Genomic DNA, 23648 nt, shown 5'->3' on the forward strand with positions numbered 1-23648 from the left:
GGCATCTGAAAAAGTAAATCAGTTTGGGTAACAAAAGCATTTTCACAGCCGCGACCCTACCCGTCCAGGAAACCTCCGCGACCCTCCAACCAGCGATCATCTGCTGGAATTCTGTGAGGAGAGACCCATAATTAGCGGTTACAATTCGTTTGGGGTTATGGGAAAGGACAACTCCCAAGTGCTTCAGACTATCCCTAGACCACTTGAATGGATAAGTCCCCCTCAAAGTCTCAAATGTAGTTTTTGTATAATTAAGTTTGTAGTATGTCAGGTTGGAAAACTGTGACAATATTTTAAATAGTTCAGGGAGCGATTCCTCCGGCTCAGCCAGAAAGATCGTCAGGTCGTCCGCAAACAGTGCCAAGACTTGTGGAATGTCATGTAATACCAGGGGTTGGATAGCAGGGGCCGCCCGAAGCTTGGTGGCCAGGGGTTCCATCATCAAAGCGAATAGAAGTGGGGACAGGGGACACCCCTGTCTTGTGCCATTCTTGATCACAAAGGATCTAGATACAAATGCCAGTCCTCTCACCCTAGCAGATGGGTCTGAGTAAAGAGCCATGACCACCGTTGTGAAGGCGCAAGGTAAACCGAAGGATCGCAAGACCTCCACCATGTACTCCCACCTTTTTCAGCATCGAGCGACAAGGTAACCAGTGGGATCTCGAGTGCAGCAGACTCAAAGAAAATGTTCAATAAACGCCTGGTGTTGTCTGAGCCCTGATGACCCGGGGTGAACCCCACTTGATCTGGGTGGGCCAGAACCGGAAGGATTTTGTTTAATCTGGAGGCCAAGATTTTTGCGTATAATTTCACATCTCCATTTATGAGAGATAATGGGCGGTAACTCACAAAACTCAGGGCTCTTCCCTGGTTTAGGAATGGTTATAATTGACGCCTCTAAAAACTCTCGAGGAAACCTGCCAGCAGCCATTGCTTCCCCAAACGCCCGGGTAAGAAGGGGACTGAGCTGACCTACAAATTTTTTGTAGAACATAGCCCTGGAGACTTGTGTGCCTTAAGAGTCTTTATCGTCATTGCGATCTCCTCCGCTGTAATGGGAGCGGCGAGAGAGTCTATCATGTCCTCAGGGACCTTTGGCAGTCGAAGTTCATTAAGGAACTCAGAGATGGCCAACACCGACGTGCAATTCGCGCAGGGATCATTGGAGATCTGATAGAGACCACTGTAGTAGTCAGCAAAAGCTTCTCCAATGTCACTGGGGGAATAGAATTTTCTATTATCTTTCGTGATAAATGCTATTTTACTTAGTAAAGTTCTTTGTTGCAGTTTATGGGCCAGAAGCTTATCCGCCCTGTCTCCTTTGTGGTAGTACCTCTGCTTCAGAAAATAGAGCCCTCTCTGGACCCTCTCCAATTCCCGGGCCTCTATCTGTTTTTTAAGAGCCTGAACTCTCCTTATCAGGGAGTCCGATCTAGACCCTCTAAGCTGATTTCTGGAAAGAGTGTAATCATGATAGAGTTGAGCTAAGCTAGCTCCCTTGAATCGCTTGGATTCCGACGATCTTTGCATAAAGAGTCCGCGGAGATAGGCCTTAAGCGTTGCCCACAAAGTTAATGCAGATATGGATCCATTGTCATTTACACAGAGGAACTCCTCAATTTCCTGCTGCCAGAAAGGAACCTGTGAGTCCACGAGAAGATATTCCGGTAGACGCCAGGAGCATCCGCCGCTCCCGGAGGTAGACAAAGTAATGCTCACAACCACTGCGTCGTGGTCCGACCATGCGCAAGGCACGATCCTCGCCTCCGCCACTGCTTGTAGCGTCCGCGAGTGACAAAAGAAATAATCGAGCCTGGAGAAAGACCGGGAAGGGGCCAAATAGTAAGTATAGTCATCCACGTCAGGGTGTAGAGCTCTCCAGACGTCATGATACAAGTGCTGAGTTACGGCGTTTCTAAAGAGATGTGAGTAGTGTTCCTCTCCCGGTTGTGGAAGTTTCCCTCTTTGTGACCTTTTATCCCTATTCGGGTCCCAAACCAGGTTACAGTCTCCGCCTATGATAACCTGCCCTTCCCCCAGTCGGTTTACCCTACCCAGGAGGTGGTTAAGGAATCTGGTCTGGTTGACATTAGGGGAGTACAGAGCTACCAAAGTAAGCAGAATATTGTCCAGCCGACAAACGCAGATTATATACCTGCCCGAGGGGTCCGATTCCAGGTATATAGATTCATAGGAAACGTGTCTACCAATTAGAATAGTAACTCCCCTGGCCTTTTTATGAAAGGTAGAAGACAAGCAAATTGGAAAGTCCTTAGGGCGAAACATGGCGGCCCTCGACTCCGTCCAGTGGGTCTCCTGTATATACACGACATCTAGTCGTTGAATTTTTAGAAATTTGAGAAGAAGGCTCCTCTTATTAGGGGAATTAAGACCCCTAACGTTTAGCGTGGCGATTCTCATATTTAACTGGGAGGGAAGAGGAGAGAGAGAAAAAAAAAAAAAAAAAAGGGGGGGGGGGGAGATGAAGAGAGGGATAGGGGGGAATGGTCCAGATAGGAGAGGTTACAGAAAGGAACACTGTAGTATGCTAGGTTCTTCGGACTGGGCAGAGACTACTTCACTCTGCCAAATAGGGAGTACGGAGGATAGAGTTGTCGATCCCTAACCGTATCAAATAAGATAGTCCCCGGCTGGGGAGAGGGGGGGTCAGTGAAGAAGGGGAGTGCATATAGTTTTAACCTGGAATACTTCTTTAAGTGGTAGTCAATGTTTTAATTAAGTGCTCTTAGTACAGGTAAAGAGGGATGGACGTGATGCATTGAGTTTAATGCATAAGTTCCTATCCATATACTACAACTCAATGCCACAAGTTAAAGGGACACTGAACCCAAATTTTTTCTTTTGTGATTCAGATAGAGCATGACATTTTAAGCAGTTTTCTAATTTACTCCTATTATCAAATTTTTATCATTCTCTTGGTATCTTTATTTGAAATGCAAGAATATAAGTTTAGATGCCGGCCCATTTTTGGTGAACAACTGGGTTGTTCTTGCTGATTAGTGGATAAATTCATCCACCAATAAAAAAAGTGCTGCCCAAAGTTCTAAACCACAAAAAAAAAGCGATCAGGGAGTTTCTTGCCCAATTAACACTTATACTTGTGATAAATAGTTTTTTCTGCTATAGTCTCAAAACAATATGTTAAACACCAAAACATGAATACACCAACCCTTGCATCACCAGTAGGAATGGGTGAGTGTTTTACAACATTCAAAAAATTAAACAAATTTTAACGCATTCGTTCTTTCGGAATTTCAATGTTTGTACAACATTCTAAAATTTGTTTAATGTAATAGTTTTTCTAATGCTTTCTTTAAATGTAATATTTAAATTATGTAAAATTCAAAATGGAAAAATGTGAATCAATATATTTCTATCTATTATGTATAATTTTACTAACTTCCTTACATGAACTATTGAACTTCTGAACAATATTTGTTAAATCGAATATTATATTCAAAATTTTGAATGTGTATATTAGATTTAATTTTGAACACTCAAAACAAAAGTACTATTTGAAACTCGGAAATTAACAAATTTTAAGGGGTTTCCGTCTTTATCGACATTCCTTTTTCCGACAGGACTATTTGTTTGACCAAACAAATTGGACTTTTGACCATCCCTAATCACCAGGACCCCCTTGGTGATATTTTCTAGTCAGCTTTTTACAGCTATGCTGCATCACTTCCATGTGCTTCAACATTTAGATATCATGTCACTTTCAAAGAGATACTGTCTGAATAAGGGTTAAACAACGACAAAAAGTAGTGTAGTAGGTTTTTTTGAACGTTGGAGTGGTATTATACTGGAGATTTATAAATGGTGTCCACTGTGTGATAAAGGAGTCTTGTCAATAGGGGACTATTAAGGTGGAGGATAAGGTGGTTAAGGTTAATGTAATGGGGACTGTGCAGCTAGAATTAATATGATGAGGGAACTCAAAGAAAATATAATGTGGCAGTGCAACACTGGTTAGTATGGGTTAAATAGCAGTGTAAACTATTTCTGTTAAGGTTTATGTGGTGTGTGGGAGAGTCACTGTAAAGGTTAATGTATTTATGATGATGAAGTAAAGGTTAATGAGCTGGGAGTCCAGAACAAAAAAAGGTTTTCTTGGTCAGAAGGGATTAAGAAAGTGAGCCTCACAATTTCCATAGTAACCACACCCCTTTGTATATTGACATTAAGCATTCAGTTTGCTTGTACCATAGCTAGCAATTAAGGGATGTGCATTTAGCAAATGTAGGAACAGTCACTTTTTTCCTCTTGCAAGATTATCACAAAACTCCATAAGATCACAATGAAGTAAATGAAGCAATGATGATGTTTTTTTTATCACAACAATGAAAGCATGGGATCTGAATGGTAAATGCTCACAACGCAGTTTTAAATAAAGAAAAAACGAGGTATAACATGATACATTTTCTTTTTCACAATTGCTTCAGTGATAAAGTAGAATTTATGTTGAATAACTTGTCTCTATTTATTTTCTAACCCTTAATATCCAAGTTTATGCTACATTCATTTCAGTGCAAGGAGATACAAATCCATTACTGGAAATCAAGTATGGACAGTTACGAGGGAAAATAGTTCATGTGAAAGAGACAGATCAAGCAGTAGATGCTTTTCTTGGAATCCCTTTTGCAAAAGCTCCAGTTGGATCATTAAGATTTGCACCTCCTCAACCAGCAGAACCATGGAACTCTATCCGAGATGCAACACGGCATCCACCCTTGTAAGTCCCTAAGAAAAGCAATATTTTAAGATCCATTAACAACATTACTTTAAAATAAAAGTCTACCTAATTAACAGGCAACATAAATAGAATAACAGTTTCTTACCCCAAAAGTATTTAGGAAGGACCAGATTACTCATTAGGCCTGTTAGACATCTGTCTATGGGAACTTAAAGAGTCAACAAAACAACTGATCAAGCAATGCAATCCATTTTTTGTGTTTGCTGTAAAATGGCTATCCAATAAAGGCCTAGATTACAAGTAGAGCAAATGTTAGAGCTGTGGTGTGCTAACATCACTAGAGTGCAATCTTTAGAGCTTACCTTTTTACTCTCATATTACAAGATAAGACTAAAATATTAGTGCTCAAGTGAACATCTAGGGGTAGATTTATCAACTGTTGGGCGAACATCGCTAAATGCTGACAGCCAATTGACCACTAGCAAGGGGTGTTAATCATCCAGATTGCATCTTATTGGGATGATTGCTGTCCGCCACAGCGTATGAGTTAAGGAGCAGCTGTCTAATGACTGCTGCTATTTAACTTTTGTTTCCAGCAAGCCTAAAGGCCCGCACTGAAACAGCTGCATGATAAATTGGCTCCTTAGGGTGCTCTACACCTGTAAATTGGGTAGTGCTAGTGTGCCAAATACCTCAAATAATAGACTTCCTTCGGGCATGTTGAACAACTCAGGTCTAATCCATAAAACTATGCTTTTATATTGAAATGTATGTTTATGTGTGTATGTACACACACATATATACAGTTTATATACAGTATATATATACACACACACATACATACATACATACATACATACAACAATTTGCCTCCAATTCTCATCAAATTTGTCTCACAACCTCTCGACAACACACAGAAGATTGCTACACTGCCTGCAGCTGCTCACATTCAGCTTGTTACACAGACTTCCAGCCACACAGACCTGCTTCAATTGGATCATAAGTTGAAACATAGTATATAAAGCAAGAGTGTTACTAACAACATAGCAGCCGTATTAAATAATAAGCTTAGACTAGAGGGATATGAAACCCTTATTTTTTCTTTCATGATTCAGATAGAGGGGCATATTTATCAATGTGTGAGCAGACATGATACGAAGTAGCGTATCATGTCCGCTGCACATTGATAAATGATGACAGCAAATGCTGTCAGCATTTATCATTGCACAACCATTTCTTGTGAACTGCTGGTGCAATGCCGCCCCCTGCAGATTTGCGGCCAATCAGCCGCTAGCTGGGGGTGTCAATCAGCCCGATCGTATTCGATCGGGTTGATGTCTGTCCGCGGCCTCAGAGCAGGCGGACAAGTTATGGAGCAGTGGTCTTTAGACCGCTGCTTTATAACTTCTGTTTCCTGCGAGCCATACGGAGCTTGATAAATTTGCCCCAATTTGTGCAATTTTATGCAACTTTCTAATTTACTCCTATTATCAATTTTTCTTTGTTTACAGGGAGTGCAGAATTATTAGGCAAATTAGTATTTTGACCACATCATCCTCTTTATGCATGTTGTCTTACTCCAAGCTGTATAGGCTCGAAAGCCTACTACCAATTAAGCATATTAGGTGATGTGCATCTCTGTAATGAGAAGGGGTGTGGTCTAATGACATCAACACCCTATATCAGGTGTGCATAATTATTAGGCAACTTCCTTTCCTTTGGCAAAATGGGTCAAAAGAAGGACTTGACAGGCTCAGAAAAGTCAAAAATAGTGAGATATCTTGCAGAGGGATGCAGCACTCTTAAAATTGCAAAGCTTCTGAAGCGTGATCATCGAACAATCAAGCGTTTCATTCAAAATAGTCAACAGGGTCGAAAGAAGCGTGTGGAAAAACCAAGGCGCAAAATAACTGCCCATGAACTGAGAAAAGTCAAGCGTGCAGCTGCCAAGATGCCACTTGCCACCAGTTTGGCCATATTTCAGAGCTGCAACATCACTGGAGTGCCCAAAAGCACAAGGTGTGCAATACTCAGAGACATGGCCAAGGTAAGAAAGGCTGAAAGACGACCACCACTGAACAAGACACACAAGCTGAAACGTCAAGACTGGGCCAAGAAATATCTCAAGACTGATTTTTTTAAGGTTTTATGGACTGATGAAATGAGAGTGAGTCTTGATGGGCCAGATGGATGGGCCCGTGGCTGGATTGGTAAAGGGCAGAGAGCTCCAGTCCGACTCAGACGCCAGCAAGGTGGAGGTGGAGTACTGGTTTGGGCTGGTATCGTCAAAGATGAGCTTGTGGGGCCTTTTCGGGTTGAGGATGGAGTCAAGCTCAACTCCCAGTCCTACTGCCAGTTTCTGGAAGACACCTTCTTCAAGCAGTGGTACAGGAAGAAGTATGCATCCTTCAAGAAAAACATGATTTTCATGCAGGACAATGCTCCATCACACGCGTCCAAGTACTCCACAGCGTGGCTGGCAAGAAAGGGTATAAAAGAAGAAAATCTAATGACATGGCCTCTTTGTTCACCTGATCTGAACCCCATTGAGAACCTGTGGTCCATCATCAAATGTGAGATTTACAAGGAGGGAAAACAGTACACCTCTCTGAACAGTGTCTGGGAGGCTGTGGTTGCTGCTGCACGCAATGTTGATGGTGAACAGATCAAAACACTGACAGAATCCATGGATGGCAGGCTTTTGAGTGTCCTTGCAAAGAAAGGTGGCTATATTGGTCACTGATTTGTTTTTGTTTTGTTTTTGAATGTCAGAAATGTATATTTGTGAATGTTGAGATGTTATATTGGTTTCACTGGTAAAAATAAATAATTGAAATGGGTATATATTTGTTTTTTGTTAAGTTGCCTAATAATTATGCACAGTAATAGTCACCTGCACACACAGATATCCCCCTAAAATAGCTAAAACTAAAAACAAACTAAAATCTACTTCCAAAAATATTCAGCTTTGATATTAATGAGTTTTTTGGGTTAATTGAGAACATGGTTGTTGTTCAATAATAAAATTAATCCTCAAAAATACAACTTGCCTAATAATTCTGCACTCCCTGCATATTTGTTGTTTGTTTATTTGAAAAGCAGGAATGTAAGCTTAGGAGACAGCCCATTTTTGGTTCAGCCCCTGGGTAGTGCTTGCTGATTGTGGCTAAATTGATAATAGTAGTAAATTAGAAAGTTGCTTAAAGGGGCAGTCTAGTCAAAATTAAACTTTCATGATTCCGATTAGGGCATGCAGTTTTAAACAACTTTCAATTTACTTTTTTCATCAAATTTCTTTGTTTTCTTGGTATTCTTAATTGTAAGCTAAACCTAGTTTAGACAGCACTAATTTATGTGTGCCCTATAGATAACATTGTGCTCATGCCCGTGGAGTCAGCACTGATTGGATAAAATACAAGTATTTTTAAAGAACTGATTCAAGTGGACAGTCTGCAGAGGGTTAGATACAAGGTAATCACAGAGGTAAAAAGTATATTAATATAACTGTGTTGATTATGGGTAATATAGGGATTATCTACCGTTTTAAAAAAATGGTATCAGCATATTCAAGTATTTTCAAGCACTGTGTTAATTATAAATGCAAACATACAGCAAGATTACAAGTTGTGCGGTACGGCTATACCGCTGAAAAATTGGTCTTTTTGCACGGAATGGAAGGCCACCCGTATTAAGTTGCTGCGGTATGACTATATCGCAAGCGTTTTAGGCTTTACCGCAACTCTCCATTCCGCACTCAAAAAATGGCTTTTGAGTGTGGAATTTTCAGTTCACCCGTATTACAGGTTGTGCGGTCCGGCTATTACGCTAGCATTATAGCTTATACCGCAATGATTCATTCCTCAATCAAAGACCAGTAGTTATGGATTTTGCAAAACAAAAATGTTTTTCAAAACTCATAACAAAAATGTTACAAAGTACACTAACACCCATAAATTACCTATTAACCCCTAAACCGCCATCCCCCTGCATCGCAAATACTATGTTAAACCTATTAACCCATAATCCGCCGCCCACCCACATCGCCAACACTAAATAAGCCTATTAACCCCTAAACCGCCAGTCCCCACATTGCAACTACTTTAATAAGCCTATTAACCCCTAAACTGCCGGCCCCCACATGGCTAATACTGAACTAAACCTATTAACCCCATAAACCGCCGGCCCCCAACATCGCTTATATTAAAATAAACCTATTAAGAGCTAATTGCTCTAAGGGATAAACCTCCTATTACGTCCTACGTTCTCAATAAAAACACAACACAACTGCTTGGGGAAAAGACCGGTCACGGTCGCGTTTATTAAACAAATTGAATTCTGCCTAATCTTAGCCAATAATTAGGCAGCTCAAATCAACCTATCACTGAACTTGTAACAAGTTCATTCCAGTTGGTGGCGGCATCTTCTTCTAGCTAACTAACCCCTACTTATTGACGGACAAGGCCCCTCCGATGTCTGCAGCGTGGCACAGGGGTTGCGCATGCTGATTGGCACAGTGAGAGAGATTTTGTTATGGAGAGCTCTTCGGCCTGCAGCTCTTTAAAAGGGGGAGAGGAACCCCTAAGCCGGCACTTAGTGGGCGACACCTCTCCCTGTGTTCGGGCCGTCACTCTGCTCACACTGCGCCCGCTCCCAGGGCCTTGCCCGACCGCCAGCTAGGGCACAATTTCATCAACCCAGTAAGGCATCCTCTCCAAACGAGTCGTCCAACACGAATGAGAGAGGTGGATGACTATCTTACAACCTCTGGCTTATGGGGCTGGTTCAAATAAACCTACCCCTGCCGAGGACAGACTTACCCTCAACCTAACTTGCCGCCACATACCTTCTTCCAGGGATGGGCGGGCGGGGAAAGTTCTCCTCAAAGTCTGGAGGCAGGAAGAGGCTGAATCCACTGGAACAGGACCCTATAAAGGCAAGAGGTACACCCTCCCACACATTTGCAACATTGTAGCATACACACACTTCTAGAACCCTCCAGACTTCAAGTCAGCTATCCCTTAATTTTGCTACAGGCCCACTAGAGGGCCTTCCACTTCCATTTTAAGGGCAATACCCATATAAATGCTCCTTATGGGGCAATAGATAGCTTAGGTTTTTTTAGAGTTAGGTTTTTTTATTTTGAGGGTTTGGTTGGGTGGGGGGGTTTACTGTTAGGGGGGCTTTTGGTAGTTTATTGTTAGATTAGGGGGTGTTTTATTTTGGAGTGACTTTTTTGTATTTATAGGGGTATTAGATTAGGTTTAATTTTTATTATTTGGGATAATTTAATTTATTGTTTTTTGTAATCTTAGATTTTTTTTTCTTAATTTTTTTGTAATGATATTTTTTTTTATTTTTTCGTAGTGTTAGGATTTTTTAATTTTGTAACTTTTTTTATTTTTCGTTTATTTTAGTTTTTTATTAATTTAAAGGTAGTTATATTGTAACTTTAATTTAAAGTTAGGGGGTGTTAGGTTTAGGGATTAATAGTTTAATTTAGTGTGTCGCGATTTGGGAGGCCAGCGGTTTAGTGATTAATAGGTTTAGTTTAGTATTAGCGATGTGGGGGGCTGGCGGTTTAGGGGTTAATAGGTTTATTATAGTAGTTGCGATGTGGGGGGCTTTTGAGATAGCCGGTTACAACAAAACATGTTAGGGATGCTAGGGTTCTGGTGAGAAGTCCTAGGAGCTCCTTTGTTTTTTTTTGTTTTTTTTTTTAATTTTCTTTTATTGTGATTCTTGAGTTAGATACATCATAGAAAAATTCAATGCAATCCAGCTGCAAAAAGCATTCTATCTTATACAATATGGTGTTGACCTCCGTATCTGAATGTGATAGGCAGAAATTTAAGTCCATATATATTTGCATATTTAAGAACTGTTGAGTATTAAAGTCTTTGAAAATCTTGTTTTCTTCTTTATAAGCTTATGAACAATGGTTAATGCGATGGTTCAAAAATTGAACCAATTGTTATAGGCAACAGAAATATAGAAATGATAACCATAAGAAAATAACATAGACACATAACCACAATAACATTGTTCTAATACACAAAAATAGTCTATAAGTTTTTTGACAACCTCATCTTAAACCTTTGGGAGTCCCTCAAGGAGAGAAATAATAAAAGAGAAACCATTGTCTTTATCCCTCGTAATAGGGTCCCCCTGTTTGACTAGCTTCAGCGGGTAAACACCGCTCAGTAGTAGTCTAAAAGAGAGGAAAAGAGGTGTCAAGGTTCCAATGTAACAATGTATCTTGTGTTATTGAAGCGATGGAGGGGGGGGGGGGAGCGGAGAGAACAATGCTAATAGTTTAGAAGGGCATATATATATATATCAAATTTTCCTAATGAGATAGTGGATCTTATAGGCTACAATGGCATAGGGAAGTAAAGGGCAATATAAAATATAGCGCTGCGGAATCTGTTGGCGCTCTACAAATACCTTATAATAATAATAATAAGTTACAAGGGGGCAACTACATTAATATAATGTTAAAATAAGGGTGCTTATAAGTAGGAATTAGAACAAAGGAGTAGGGATCTATAGAGCAATAACAAAATCTGGCCTTTTAAAACCTCCTCTTTATAATAAGTAAAGCTTCTCTGAATGACTGAATAGTTGTAGCTTAAATGAAATAGATACAATAATTAAGGCAAAGCTGCTGCACAATGCACAAATGTAAATGACAGGACAGTTTCCACATTGTCTCAAACAATCCCCTATCTCCCTCGCCGGCACATAGTGATGTTAAACTGCATTTTGACCCTTTAGGACATTAGTGAATAGTCGCTGCGAGAGCTAGAGGGGCAATTATAGGTATCCTAAGTGTCAGCGCTCTCTAGTGCTGGTAGCTAGGATCTATCCTAACAATGAACATTCACAATTAGAATCTCATGGAAACTAGAATTATATCTTCAGAGTCAGTCATTATCTCTAACTCAGGTCAAGTGCCTACATTCTAACGTATTAAAGTAGCCCTGTACTCCCACTCACTGAGAACACCATCATATGTGGATTCTCACATATATAACATATCGTCTGCGCCACAGCCACAGGTGAGCTAATGCTAGAGCATAGATGCTTGTGGAATTGTATATTGTATTGCAGACAGCCTTAACAATCAGCTATTGCAACTTTAATAGTGCAAAACTCCATCCAGTGTAATGTTAAATAGTCCACCCACCATCTGCGGCAAAGACAACATGCACCAATCTGAGCATGGGTTGGCTGCACACACTATAGTTATCTACCTAAACTACATCCTAAAAATGGGCATGGGTTGCTATAATGTAGGACTTCAGTCTATAGTATCTGTGTATAGGCTATGTGCTAAGGGTAGGCCTCCACTAAGGTACAGTGGTAGAAGATGTTGTAGTGCTGTGAAGGAGCAACAGGGCTCTAAGGGAAATAAGGTATATTGATATTTGACATATAGCTATACAACCACAATATAAGCAGGCAACCAAATTCCTGCGAGCAAACTGACCGCTTAAGCTAAGAATTTAGGTAGGAGGTACCACAAGTGTCTTACGCATTACACACTAATGAGGTAGTGGGTTCTGGTATGGATTTAGCGCTCATGAGGCGCCATTGGAAAACCATGCATCAATGTTAGGATATATAGACAAACAGTATATGATAACGATGATTAAGGTAGTTTGTAGTATGTTTTACCCTTATATATCTATGGGGTTGGTATAACCATACTAAATATAAAATGTTGCCAAATGCACACAAAAAAAACACAAACATTAACAATGGGCAGGCTAGTAAATAATAAACAATAGGATGCAGTTATTCTTTGAACTTATATTGCTAAAGCAGATTAAAAACCAACTTAAATATGACATGATAAAATATATCTAAAAAGGAGTACTTTTCTACAACACTTGTATATGTTATCATTGAAGCTCTATAAAGGTTGATTTTACAAATATTTCAGATCATACGTCATCTTCAGAATTATAGAACATGTTCCGTAAGGAAACACTGACTTACATAACCACAATAAAGAGTCAGGTCACAGGGATGTCCCAACTTTTAGCGAAACCAAGATAACTCCAAAAAGTGTAATAATCTAGGAGTCTGTAATAACATAAAGACATAGCGTGGTGTAATGCTAACTGGGTATTCATAAACCTTAACCCTTATAAGTCCCCATATTAGGTATGAGTGAGGAAGTTTAGAATTAGGCAGCCTATTAGGTAACGTAGGAAAAATAAGGAGCATGTTTAAGTGGACATCTAATGACTTATAGAGCTAGGAAATGGTAAACCCCTTCTAACAGTAAAAAACATATATACAGATAAAAGCATGCAATAAAAAAGAGGATATATTTCAGGCTGCTAGCCATCCCCAACAAGTTCCAATGTCCTCTTCAATTTTACCGTAGAATTATATGTGAAATTTTCCTTAGAAAATAGATTACTACGGAGTGTAGCTCTTATGACTAACCGACCCCAGCTCTGCTAGTATAATTATAGCAATGTCTCGAGAGAGTGTCTGTGAACCGGCTACCGACACAATAGGGATGGTGATCCAAGCAGAGGAGATGAAGATCCTGAAGGGGAGAGGCTCTGAAATATGCCAGGACCATCAGAGTGATATTGATAAGATTGCTGATCAAATACTTATTGGACCTGGGAGAGCTGGAGCTAAACCTCAAATTGCGGAGGATCCCATAATAACCTGAGTGCGGCTCAGTTCCCATTACATCTGGGGCTACAGCATGGAGGTCATCAGCACTCTTAGATAGCATCGCATCGGACATCTGATATCTAGCTCCTTCCATCGTGTATATGGCATCACGTGATACATATTGTGTCCAGGGAGAGGAGGCCATAGGAATCCAGAGCAATATCGTTGTCTCGTCGATCTGTTTTACACCAGCTGGAGCCATATGTGTCTGTGTGCGAGACCGGAGGTCTATTCGCTCTGCTACCGCCACTGCAACTGCAGATATCTCTTTGTATTCAGAGCCGCCGCATATGACGCTTCTTAGGGAGTTGAAGTGGCACGTCATGCGGTGGTCTAGATCCATTAGAAGGGCTCTTACTTCCCCCAAATCCTCCATTATGCTGTGATATAGCTGTTCAACTTTGGTAGTTTAGGCTGAGTTGTAGCATTAGAATGTGTGCAGTATGTAGAGTGATTGTACAGTCCATGGCTTCCCTCAGGGTCACAAGTTGTTAGCTGCGATAGGCCCCAATTCACAATACCTCCAAAATTGCTCCAGAGCTCGTGTATCCAAATTCTACTTTTCTTTTTTTTTTTAAAAAAAGTAGGCATAAGTAGTTACCCTAAAGTCCTGTGCGTTTTAGAAGTTAAAGTTATTAGCAAAGTGGGTATTTGCCAATGTTTAGCCTTTTGTAGCAGAGGAGCTCCAGGCATGGACGTCTGCTCTCCTTGGTAGTAGGCTCCGCCCCCGAGCTCCTTTGTTTTTAGTAAGCATTAGGCTACCTTAATTTACTATAGTCCACAAAAGTAGTAAATGAGTACAGCACCTGTTGGTTCCTTAAAGCAGGTTATAGTTCTGTATGATGCCCGTGGAGAAAGGGTTACTGCCACCCTTACAGCAACATAGACAAATGGAATCCACAGCACCAATTAGGTAAAAGAAAATACCTTTATTTTCACATTACATGCGACGTTTCGGCCTTCACAGCCTTAATCATGCATACAAAACACTTCAGCCTCTGTCCACAGTTTATAGGCTGATCAATTAAAACATTAATTACAAACAGATTTGACAAAATGTTTCACACAGAGCAATTACTCCCTCTAGTGTTAGTCATATTTTACTACATCCTATAAAATTTAAGTCTCAAGTTACCAAAAATACAATTACTAGAGGAGTTTCCACTGAATGTACAAGTGTCATTAAAAACAAGAAAATATATAGGAACAAGTCTTACTGCAATCTTATATTTCTATAGTAATATTTCTAAAGTATATTACTGACACCTTTTACCAATCTTACTGATAAACTTTACCTATGTGTTTAAGTGAACAAGTGACTTTACCTATGTGTTTAACTAAACCAAAACTAACTAAAAAAAAAATTTTTTGAAGAAAATGTTTTTTGTTTTGAATTTTTACTGTTACATTTAGAGAAAGACAGAGAAATCTATTTCTCTATTTAACCCTTTAGGGTACATACAATCTAATTTATGGATCCAGTAAGTTTCTTTTTGTTTAAGGATCCTCTCCCTGTCACCCCCTCCTCTTAATGTACCTACATGGTCAATAATCTGCCACCTAATTTGACTTATGTTGTGGCCTGCCTGGATAAAATGATTAGAAACAGGAGCTTCTTTATTACCACATCTCAAGTTGGACTTATGCTGATTAATTCTTTCCCTGCCTTTTCTAGTCGATTCTCCAATGTAAATAAGAGAACACGGGCATTTAATAAGATAGATTACGTAGGATGTCTCACATGTATAATAACCATTAATTTTATATTTATGCCCTGTTCTTGGATGGGAAAATTCTTTCCCTTTTATCATTGCATGGCAATTAGAGCACCCTAGACAGGGATAAGAACCATAAGATTTCTGACCCATATGGCTTTGTTTAAGACTTTTGGAGGGTCCCAAATCATTTTTAATCAGTGTGTCTCTCAAATTTCTAACCCTCTTAAAGGCCATAATGGGATTATTTTGGAATATCTCCATATCTCTATTACAATTTTTAATAATATTCCAATGCTTTCTTATGATTTTAGTAACTTCAGTACTGTATGAATTATATTGTGAAGTAAATACCATCCTCCTACTTTTATTTTTACCATTTTTATTATCTTTTGGGGCATTATTATCCCTGTACATTTTCTTCTCTCTCTGAAGCCTTGAGATCTCTTCCTTAATGAGGTTTTCAGGATAACCTCTGCTAACAAATCTGTTGCCCATTTCCATCATTCTGGTAGATAATATTTCTTCATCCTTCACTATTCTACAGACCCTAAGGAGTTGACTCCTAGGGAGTGAGTCTTTTAACCTAGTTGGATGGAAACTATCATAGGCAAGCATAGTATTCCTATCAGTGGATTTTCTAAAAAGATCTGTTTTAAGGGTCCCATTATCCTTATAAACCCTAGGGTTTATAAGGATAATGGGACCCTTAAAACAGATAATGGGACCCTTAAAACAGTAGCGACTAGTTTATCCTTTGTTGAAGGACTTGGCGGTCGCAAACAGCGACTAGGAGAAATATACAGATCCTTCCAGTTGAAGATAAGGTGGTCGTTAGTAACGACTTGAGGATCTTTTAAGAAGTGTAGGTTGGTCTTTGCGGTCACCGGTAGCGACTGGTGTATCCTTTGTTGAAGAACTTGGCGGTCTCAAGTAGCGACTAAGGAATTCTTTGGTTTAGGATGAGGTGGTCGTTAGTAACGACTCGGGGATCTTTTAGGATAAGTAAGATGGTCTTTGCGGTCGCTGGTAGCGACTGGGTTATCCTTTGTTGAGGAACTTGGCGGTCGCAGGGAGCGACTAGGAAATTCTTAGGAGACAGTCGGTTTTGTGGTCGCTAGTAGCGACTAGGAGTTTCTTTGTAGCAAGGTTGGTGCCAAACGGCACAGCAGTTGGTGGAGTTAGTTGTCAGTTGGTGCCAGCATGCACATAGAAATTCAAATGGAAAGTCCAGAGGTAACCTCAATCATATGAGGTAAGTTGTAGACTTGTTTGGGTTAGAGATGTTTCTTTGGCTCTTGTCCAGTCGATTTTGCTTTGTTCTTTGCTGTAGGAATCTTGCTTTTGGTGAAACCCTTGGGATCTTTGTTTCCAGGTGGCTCCTGGCAGCAGTATGCTCTGTTTTATTAGTATAATAAATTGCCTTGGAAATTTTCCATTTGAACGATATTTACGCCTCTGTCTCTGTTCTGGTACATATATATATATTCCTTCCTATATATTATTACATATAAATACTTTGATGAATATATTTTTTCGCTGATTACATACTGGACACTGTTCCCTTTATTTAAATACACATCTCTTAGATATACCCGTGCTTTGAGCGCTTAACTTCACTTTTTCACATTGCTTTTGCCACTTTGTATTCTTGGAGGGGAATTCACTAGTTAAGCTGGGTACTGTCCTTTAGCGCCTATAATTTCCTTTTTTCTTCGCAATATAAAGCTAATCAGATTCTATGTTGGATACTATCGCATTCATTCTGAACTATATCAGTGGCCATATGAGAACACTTACCCCTGGGATTTATTATTAGAAGATCTATGTTAAGCCACTAACTCCCCTACATTTTCTGATTACAAAACATATAGGGGAATTCAATAAGGCTGTAACAATCACACTGCAATATTATTGAGCTACGTTTGACTATATTTGTGGTCAAGCTCTATTTCATACTCCTATAATAATTTATATACACTTTATAAGGTACCTATGTGTGTTTTTAATGATTTTATATTTTATTTGTGTCTTAATAAAAGTAAATTTTTATTTCACTATGAGCCCACAAGTCTATTAGTGAATAAGCTGTATATTTCTACCAGCTGTTTCAGCTGCATGATAATTCTAAAACCGAGAGTGCTATATGTGTTTTCTCTTGAAGAGAAGGTCTCTTTACCTCTCTTCACATTTGTTTAAGATTTAGTTTAGAATTAGCGATGTGGAGGGTCGGCGGATTAGGGGTTAATAGGTTTATCTAGGTGTTAGCAATGCGGGTGTGCAGTGGATTAGGGGTTAATAATTTTAATTAGTGTTGGCGATGTCGGGGGTGGCAGATTAGGGATATTTAGACTAGGGGGCCTATTTATCAAGCTCCGTATGGAGCTTATGCCCTGTGTTTCTGGTGAGCTTTCAGGCTCGCCAGAAACACAAGTTATGAAGCAGCGGTCTAAAGACCCCTGCTCCATAACCTGTCCGCCTGCTCTGAAGCGGTGGACAGACATCGGCGAAAATCAACCCGATCCAATAAGATCGGGTTGATTGACACCCCTGCTAGCGGCTGATTGGCAGCAAATCTGCAGGGGGCGGTATTGCACCAGCAGTTCACCAGAACTGCTGGTGCAATAATAAATGCAGAGAGCATATGCTGTCGGCATTTATCAATGTGCGGCGGACATGATCCGCAAAATCGGATCATGTCCACTCGCACCATCTTAAATATGTCCCTATGGATTTATGTTAGGGTGTAAGGTTTTTACATAACTTTCTTGTCCCCAAAGACATCAATGGGGATTGCGTTATTGCAATCGCCATTCCACAATCGCAGGTGTTAGTTTTTTTCTCTCCATTGATGTCTATGGGGGAAAATGTGCACGAGCACGTCAAGTCAGGACTTGGCTTTTGTGCGGTATGGAGATTGAAGCACTATAACGCACAGCACAAGAAGGTTTTTCTGCAACTTGTAATAGCAGCGCTATGGAAAGTGACAGTGATACCACTAAATATTTAGCGTTATTTACGCACCGGGTTTAGCGCACAACTTGTAATCTTGGTGATAGGTTATTATAAGAAACCAAGATTAAGGCAAATAAAATAGGTCACACAGTTTAACTACAAAATGCATTTTATTTGGGATATATAAATAGCAATGCCAAAATAAGGAACATATTTAGGATATTATACAAACCCTAAAAAGAAAAATACAACCATACTTTAATATTACAATAATAAGTACCGTCCACGGATATAGCATAAACAAGAAGTTTTTTTTTTAAATAATATACTTATTTTTTTAATAATTAGTAATACGTTATTTTTATTTATATTTGGATAAAACATCAGACATGTGAATAAAAGTTATGTTTGAAGCACATACAATGAACAGTTGAGTGCTAAATGTCTATCTTATTCAGCAATTTTGCTGGATTTGAAATAAAATAGCTGCTTCAGCAATCAGCCTGGAGCTCACAGCGCTGCAACACAGATGATTGCTACACTGTTTACAGCTTCACACAGCAAACTTGTCAGACAGACTTGCAGCCTCCTGTGCCTACTTTAACAATCTGCCTATAACTCACAGTAAGTTGTTCTTTAGGCTGCAACACAGAAGCTAGTTTCACCGACTTGCTCACAACCAGATATCCTGCTGCTGTCTGGTTCGCAGCCTCTCTGCTACACTGAAGCGGCAGCCTGTTTCATAGACTGTCTGCTACTTCATCTTACCTGCAACACAGAGAGGCCGATTTACCAAATGTCTGTCGGACCTGATCTGACAGTGCGGATCAGGTCCGACAGACATCGCTGAATGCGGAGAGCAATGCGCTCTCCGTATTCAGCATTGCAACAGCAGCTCACAAGAGCTGCTGGTGCAACGCCGCCCCCTGCAGACTTGCGGCCAATCGGACTCGATCGGGTTAAATTGTGGCTATCTCTGTCCGCCTGCTCAGAGCAGGTGGACAGGGTCATGGAGCAGCGGTCTGAAAGACTCGCCAGACACACGGGCCCTCAAGCTCCATCCGAGCTTGATAAATGGGCCTCAGAGTCTTATTACAGAGTGAACCTGTTGCTCTCCACCATCTTATTTCACAGTCACTTAGCCTTTTAAGCCTCCTCATAGTTTATCTACTAATCTGATTGTCAGGTTGTTATTCACAAGAATATTATAGAATCTGCCTAGTGCACTGCTTGCTCCGTTGCTATTTACTCTAAAGGCACAATTACCTCCATTAGCCTTCTCCAAGACTCTCACTCAGGAACTCCTTAATTATAGGGACATTTTGTCCTTCTACCTTCCTATCTCTTTAAACTGGGGTCTACTCTGCAGTTGTTGTTCTATCTTGTACATTTCCCAGTAGTGATGTGTTGTAGTGTGTGAGAAATACTATATTTTATTATACTATACATGTTTGTAGTTATGCTTTTATTCTAGCCCTAAAACTTTACTCTGGGTGTCCAGTCACATTACATTTTTCAGCACCATTATGTTTTGTGCTCAAGGACACCCTGTGCTTTCCATTGAAAGCATATGGTGCATCTTAAAAAACATCGGCCACACTAAAATTTTCTGTTAAATCTCTTTTACCATTGATTTGTTATAGCAGATTGTGCACTATTTTTAGAGCAGGGTCTTGGTATGAATAGCGTACCCTGCATTATAAATAGTGCTCCACTTGTAATCTAGACCACAGTGTTCTGAAAACATAGTCTAGTGGTGACGCCATTAACATAAATATACTAGATTTGCCTAGGAGCATATACATGATATGGCTTACGTAACTCTTGTGTACACTGAAGGTATTTCCTTATCAAGTTCTGACAAAAATGTTGTATTTACAATCTCCAGATGTTTGCAAAGCAGAGAATCAAATTTTTACTTTGTTGAAATGTACCAATCGGATATAGAAATACCCCCAATGTCAGAGGACTGCTTGTTTCTAAATGTCTTCACTCCTGCAAACCGAGAAAAACATTCCAAGTTTCCAGTAAGTATTTCTATATTATAGACACAAAACTGAAAAAGTTATTTTTCTGTAATGGTAGAATGCACATATATTTTTCTGTGATGCCTTCTTTAATTCATTTAATTAGATAAGGGGACATGAAACACAAACATTATTTCATGGTTAAGACAGAGCATATGATTTTAAACAACATTCAAGTTTACATCTATGATCTAATTTGCTTTGTTCTTTTGTATTCTTTGCTGCAAACATGCACAGCATACATAGGTAGGCTCAGGAGCTGAGAGGCAGTTGCTGATTTGTGGCTACACATATATGCCTCTTGTCATTGGCTTACAATGTGTTCAGCTACCTCCCAATAGTGCTTTGCTGCTCCTTCTGTAAAGGATACCAAGAGACTGAAGCAACATTTATAATAGGAGTAAATTAGAATGTTCTTTCAAATTGTATTCTCTATCTGAATCATGAAAAAAAAGATGTGGGTTTCGTGTCCCTTTAAATTATGACATTTCAAGCTTTTTAAAGGGATGTTGTAGGGTAAAACTTAAATGCTTAGTTTCTTTATAGAATTTTATTTTTGAAATTTAACCACTTTGTTGCACTCATATGCCACTCCTGATGAGGATAAAGGTGGTGATCAATTGAGAATCAAGTATACAAGTGCATGCTCAAATCACTGACATATCCTTATCTGGGCGAGATTACATATGCGGCGCAGGCTTCAGCATAACTGCTGAAACCCACGTGCCCGTAATTTCACCTTGCACATTTGGGAATCACATATATGGCACCGGCAGTTCATAAAGTGCCGTAAGTCGGATAAAATATCGATGTCCAGAAATGTGCATAAATACAAATTTCTGGAGTCGCCAGTGATTTACCGTACATTAGAAACTGCCGGCGCCTAAGAAAAAACCCCTATATTCGCCATCCCCCCATATCAGAACTAATAATAAATGTATTAACTCCTAAACCGACAACCCCCCACAGCGCAATATGCCTAATTAAACTATTAACCCCTAAATCTGCCAACTCCAACATCGCAAACTACCTAATAAATGTATTAACCCCTAATCCACCATTCACCCACATCGCAATCTACCTAATAAACGTATTAACCCCTAATCTGCCAAACCCCCACAACGCAAAATACCTATTAAAACTATTAACCCCTAATCTGCCATCAACCCACATTGCAACAAACTTTATAAATCTATTAACCCCTAATCCGCCAAACCCACATCGCAACAAACCTAATACATCTATTAACCCCTAATCCGCCAAACACCCACAATGCAAAAAAACAATTAAATTACTTAAGCCCCCTAACCTAACACCCCCTAAATTACCCCAATTAGCTACATTAAAAAAAATACTAAGTTACAATTAAAATAAAAAAGCTAACATTGGGGCGGAGCCAACTCTCACAGAGGAAAGACGTGTTACTGCAGAGCTCCGGAGACCTGATTATTAACATCATTATCTATAGTGTTTTAGGAGCTTCTATATCCTGAATACCAAGCTCTCAGGATGGGGGAACCCTCCGCATACCTAATCTCTATTTTGGAAGGACTGATTGACAAAGCCAACTATCATTTTAGCAGTTTAAGAGCCAGCATTGTGGAACTCCGCAACCAAGATGGCGCTGATCACCTACCCAGTCCTGACACCCACGTGGCTGACTCTTTGTCTACAACACACTCTCCTGAGCCACCGCAAGAAAAGCATCTCAGTCGAGGTCCAACCACAATCTCACCCGGCAACAATCTGTCACAGGCATGCCCAGCTGAAACGGTCCAAACAGGGGCCGCTGTGTCTGAGTCAGCGGAATATCTACAGATCGTGAAACAACAGCGCTCCCTGCTCTTTATACCTCCTTCCTCAAGTTGGCAAATACCGCCTACACCTAACATCCTTAGGGCTACAGACGGCGCAGAGAAATATCGCGGGCAGATGGGAGAGACCCTACGCTCACCGCTTGAGAAGTCCTGGGACAGAGGTGAGGTTTGGCCGGAGGCCACTTGCCCCTGCATCTGCTCCGCAGCTCTTAACTTGGGGGTCCGCGGACTGTCTGCCCATCTAATGCCGCATAAAGGTAATTCAGGATTACACCGCTCTCTTCCTACACTGATTGCTCAGGACTTAGCTCTATCTGGGGCCCATAGATCGGATGCCATACATCACATCGATGTACTGAAAGGCCATTTTGACCCGGGAGGCTGCTCTCAGGACATTCTGGAAAGGAAACTGCGATCTATCTAAACTTTCCCTATCTCACATTTGTTTCAGAAATACGTGCTTACACTGTGATACGATGGTATGTGAACTTATGCAAACTGGCAGGACTTTTACATTCATATATATTTCTGGGCCGTAAAGTCAGACCCTCTCCCCTTACCCAGACCGGTCCTGACCAACTATATAGAAGAGGCATCGGTTAAGGTTATATTTATTCATACTCCAGAACTTACTACCCAGCGTGGTAAGGCCCCGCGCTGAGGAGATCATTCTGGCAACTAGCCCACTCTACAGGACTATCCTTCTCCACCTTTTTACACTACTTAGCCCTCCTATACATCAGGATTGCAATCCTGGGACCTGCCACGTTTATGTTCAGTTATGTTTGTTCTCTAGTTACAATATGGGAATGAGATGCATGGCGCTTTAGCACAGTTATATGTAATTCGAGCATGCTAGCTCTGCCACTCATCATTGCAACTTATCTCATAGTATGCGCAAGTATGTTTTCAGCATTCCTATATATTTTGTATGAGACTTACAATGTATAAGTTATGTTTGTCACTATGATCGCTGTTATATTGTGTGTTAATGCTTAAACTCACTACAATCCACCCTAATTATTATTAGATATATTATGTTTTCACTTGTGTTGTGTAAGTTTACATTTACGTGGCATTAGGGGTTATTTGTGTATTTATCCCTTGTAGAACTGTATAGCTAGCTAAAATCCTTATGCATGTCCTGTTGTGTGATAGCTATATATTTGTTCAAGCTTTCCTACCACAATGTACAAATGTAATGATGTTTGATTTCTTACTTACTATGGTCTTGAAACCTGTGTCCATACAACATTGCAAGCTCATAATTTAGACTGCCTTATCTCGTCTTATACTTTATGTCTTCACTTATGGTGTGTATGCTTGCATTTATGTGACATTAGGGATTATTTGTGCACTTATCCTTTGTAGAACTGTATAGCTAGCTAAAATCCTCCTAGACTACAGACAGCTAGCCCACTTTTCCTTACCAGCTAGTCATGCTACATGTTTAAAGTGTCTATTTCCTAGCTTCATGACCGAGTCTGGGATCAATTTACTATAGAGCTCGCTATATGTGTATATTTGGTACACGTGGTTTCACTTTAACTTTGCTCTTATGCTACTTCCCACTGGCAATATTTGAAATCCTTATATAGATATCTAGTCATTACTAATTTATAAATTCAATTTTAATATCTTGATTTTTTCTGAGAACGCACACTGCTAATCCTTGATCTGATATATTATATTGCGTTGGATGCAGCACCTATTT

General features: G+C 40.0%; 1 protein-coding gene across 1 annotated transcript in view; it reads left to right on the forward strand.

Moving 5' to 3' along the window:
- The first annotated feature begins 560 nt into the window (after window positions 1–560).
- LOC128664377 (pyrethroid hydrolase Ces2e) overlaps window positions 561–23648 on the forward strand; it is a 121274-nt gene continuing 98186 nt past the window's right edge. Inside the window, exons 1-3 of the mRNA XM_053719212.1 lie at window positions 561–585; window positions 4555–4759; window positions 19979–20117. Of these exons, the coding sequence (XP_053575187.1) occupies window positions 561–585; window positions 4555–4759; window positions 19979–20117 (369 nt within the window). The remainder of the gene's footprint in view (window positions 586–4554; window positions 4760–19978; window positions 20118–23648) is intronic.

The sequence above is a fragment of the Bombina bombina genome, chromosome 1 (genome assembly GCF_027579735.1).
Source record: "Bombina bombina isolate aBomBom1 chromosome 1, aBomBom1.pri, whole genome shotgun sequence".
Taxonomy (NCBI): domain Eukaryota; kingdom Metazoa; phylum Chordata; class Amphibia; order Anura; family Bombinatoridae; genus Bombina; species Bombina bombina.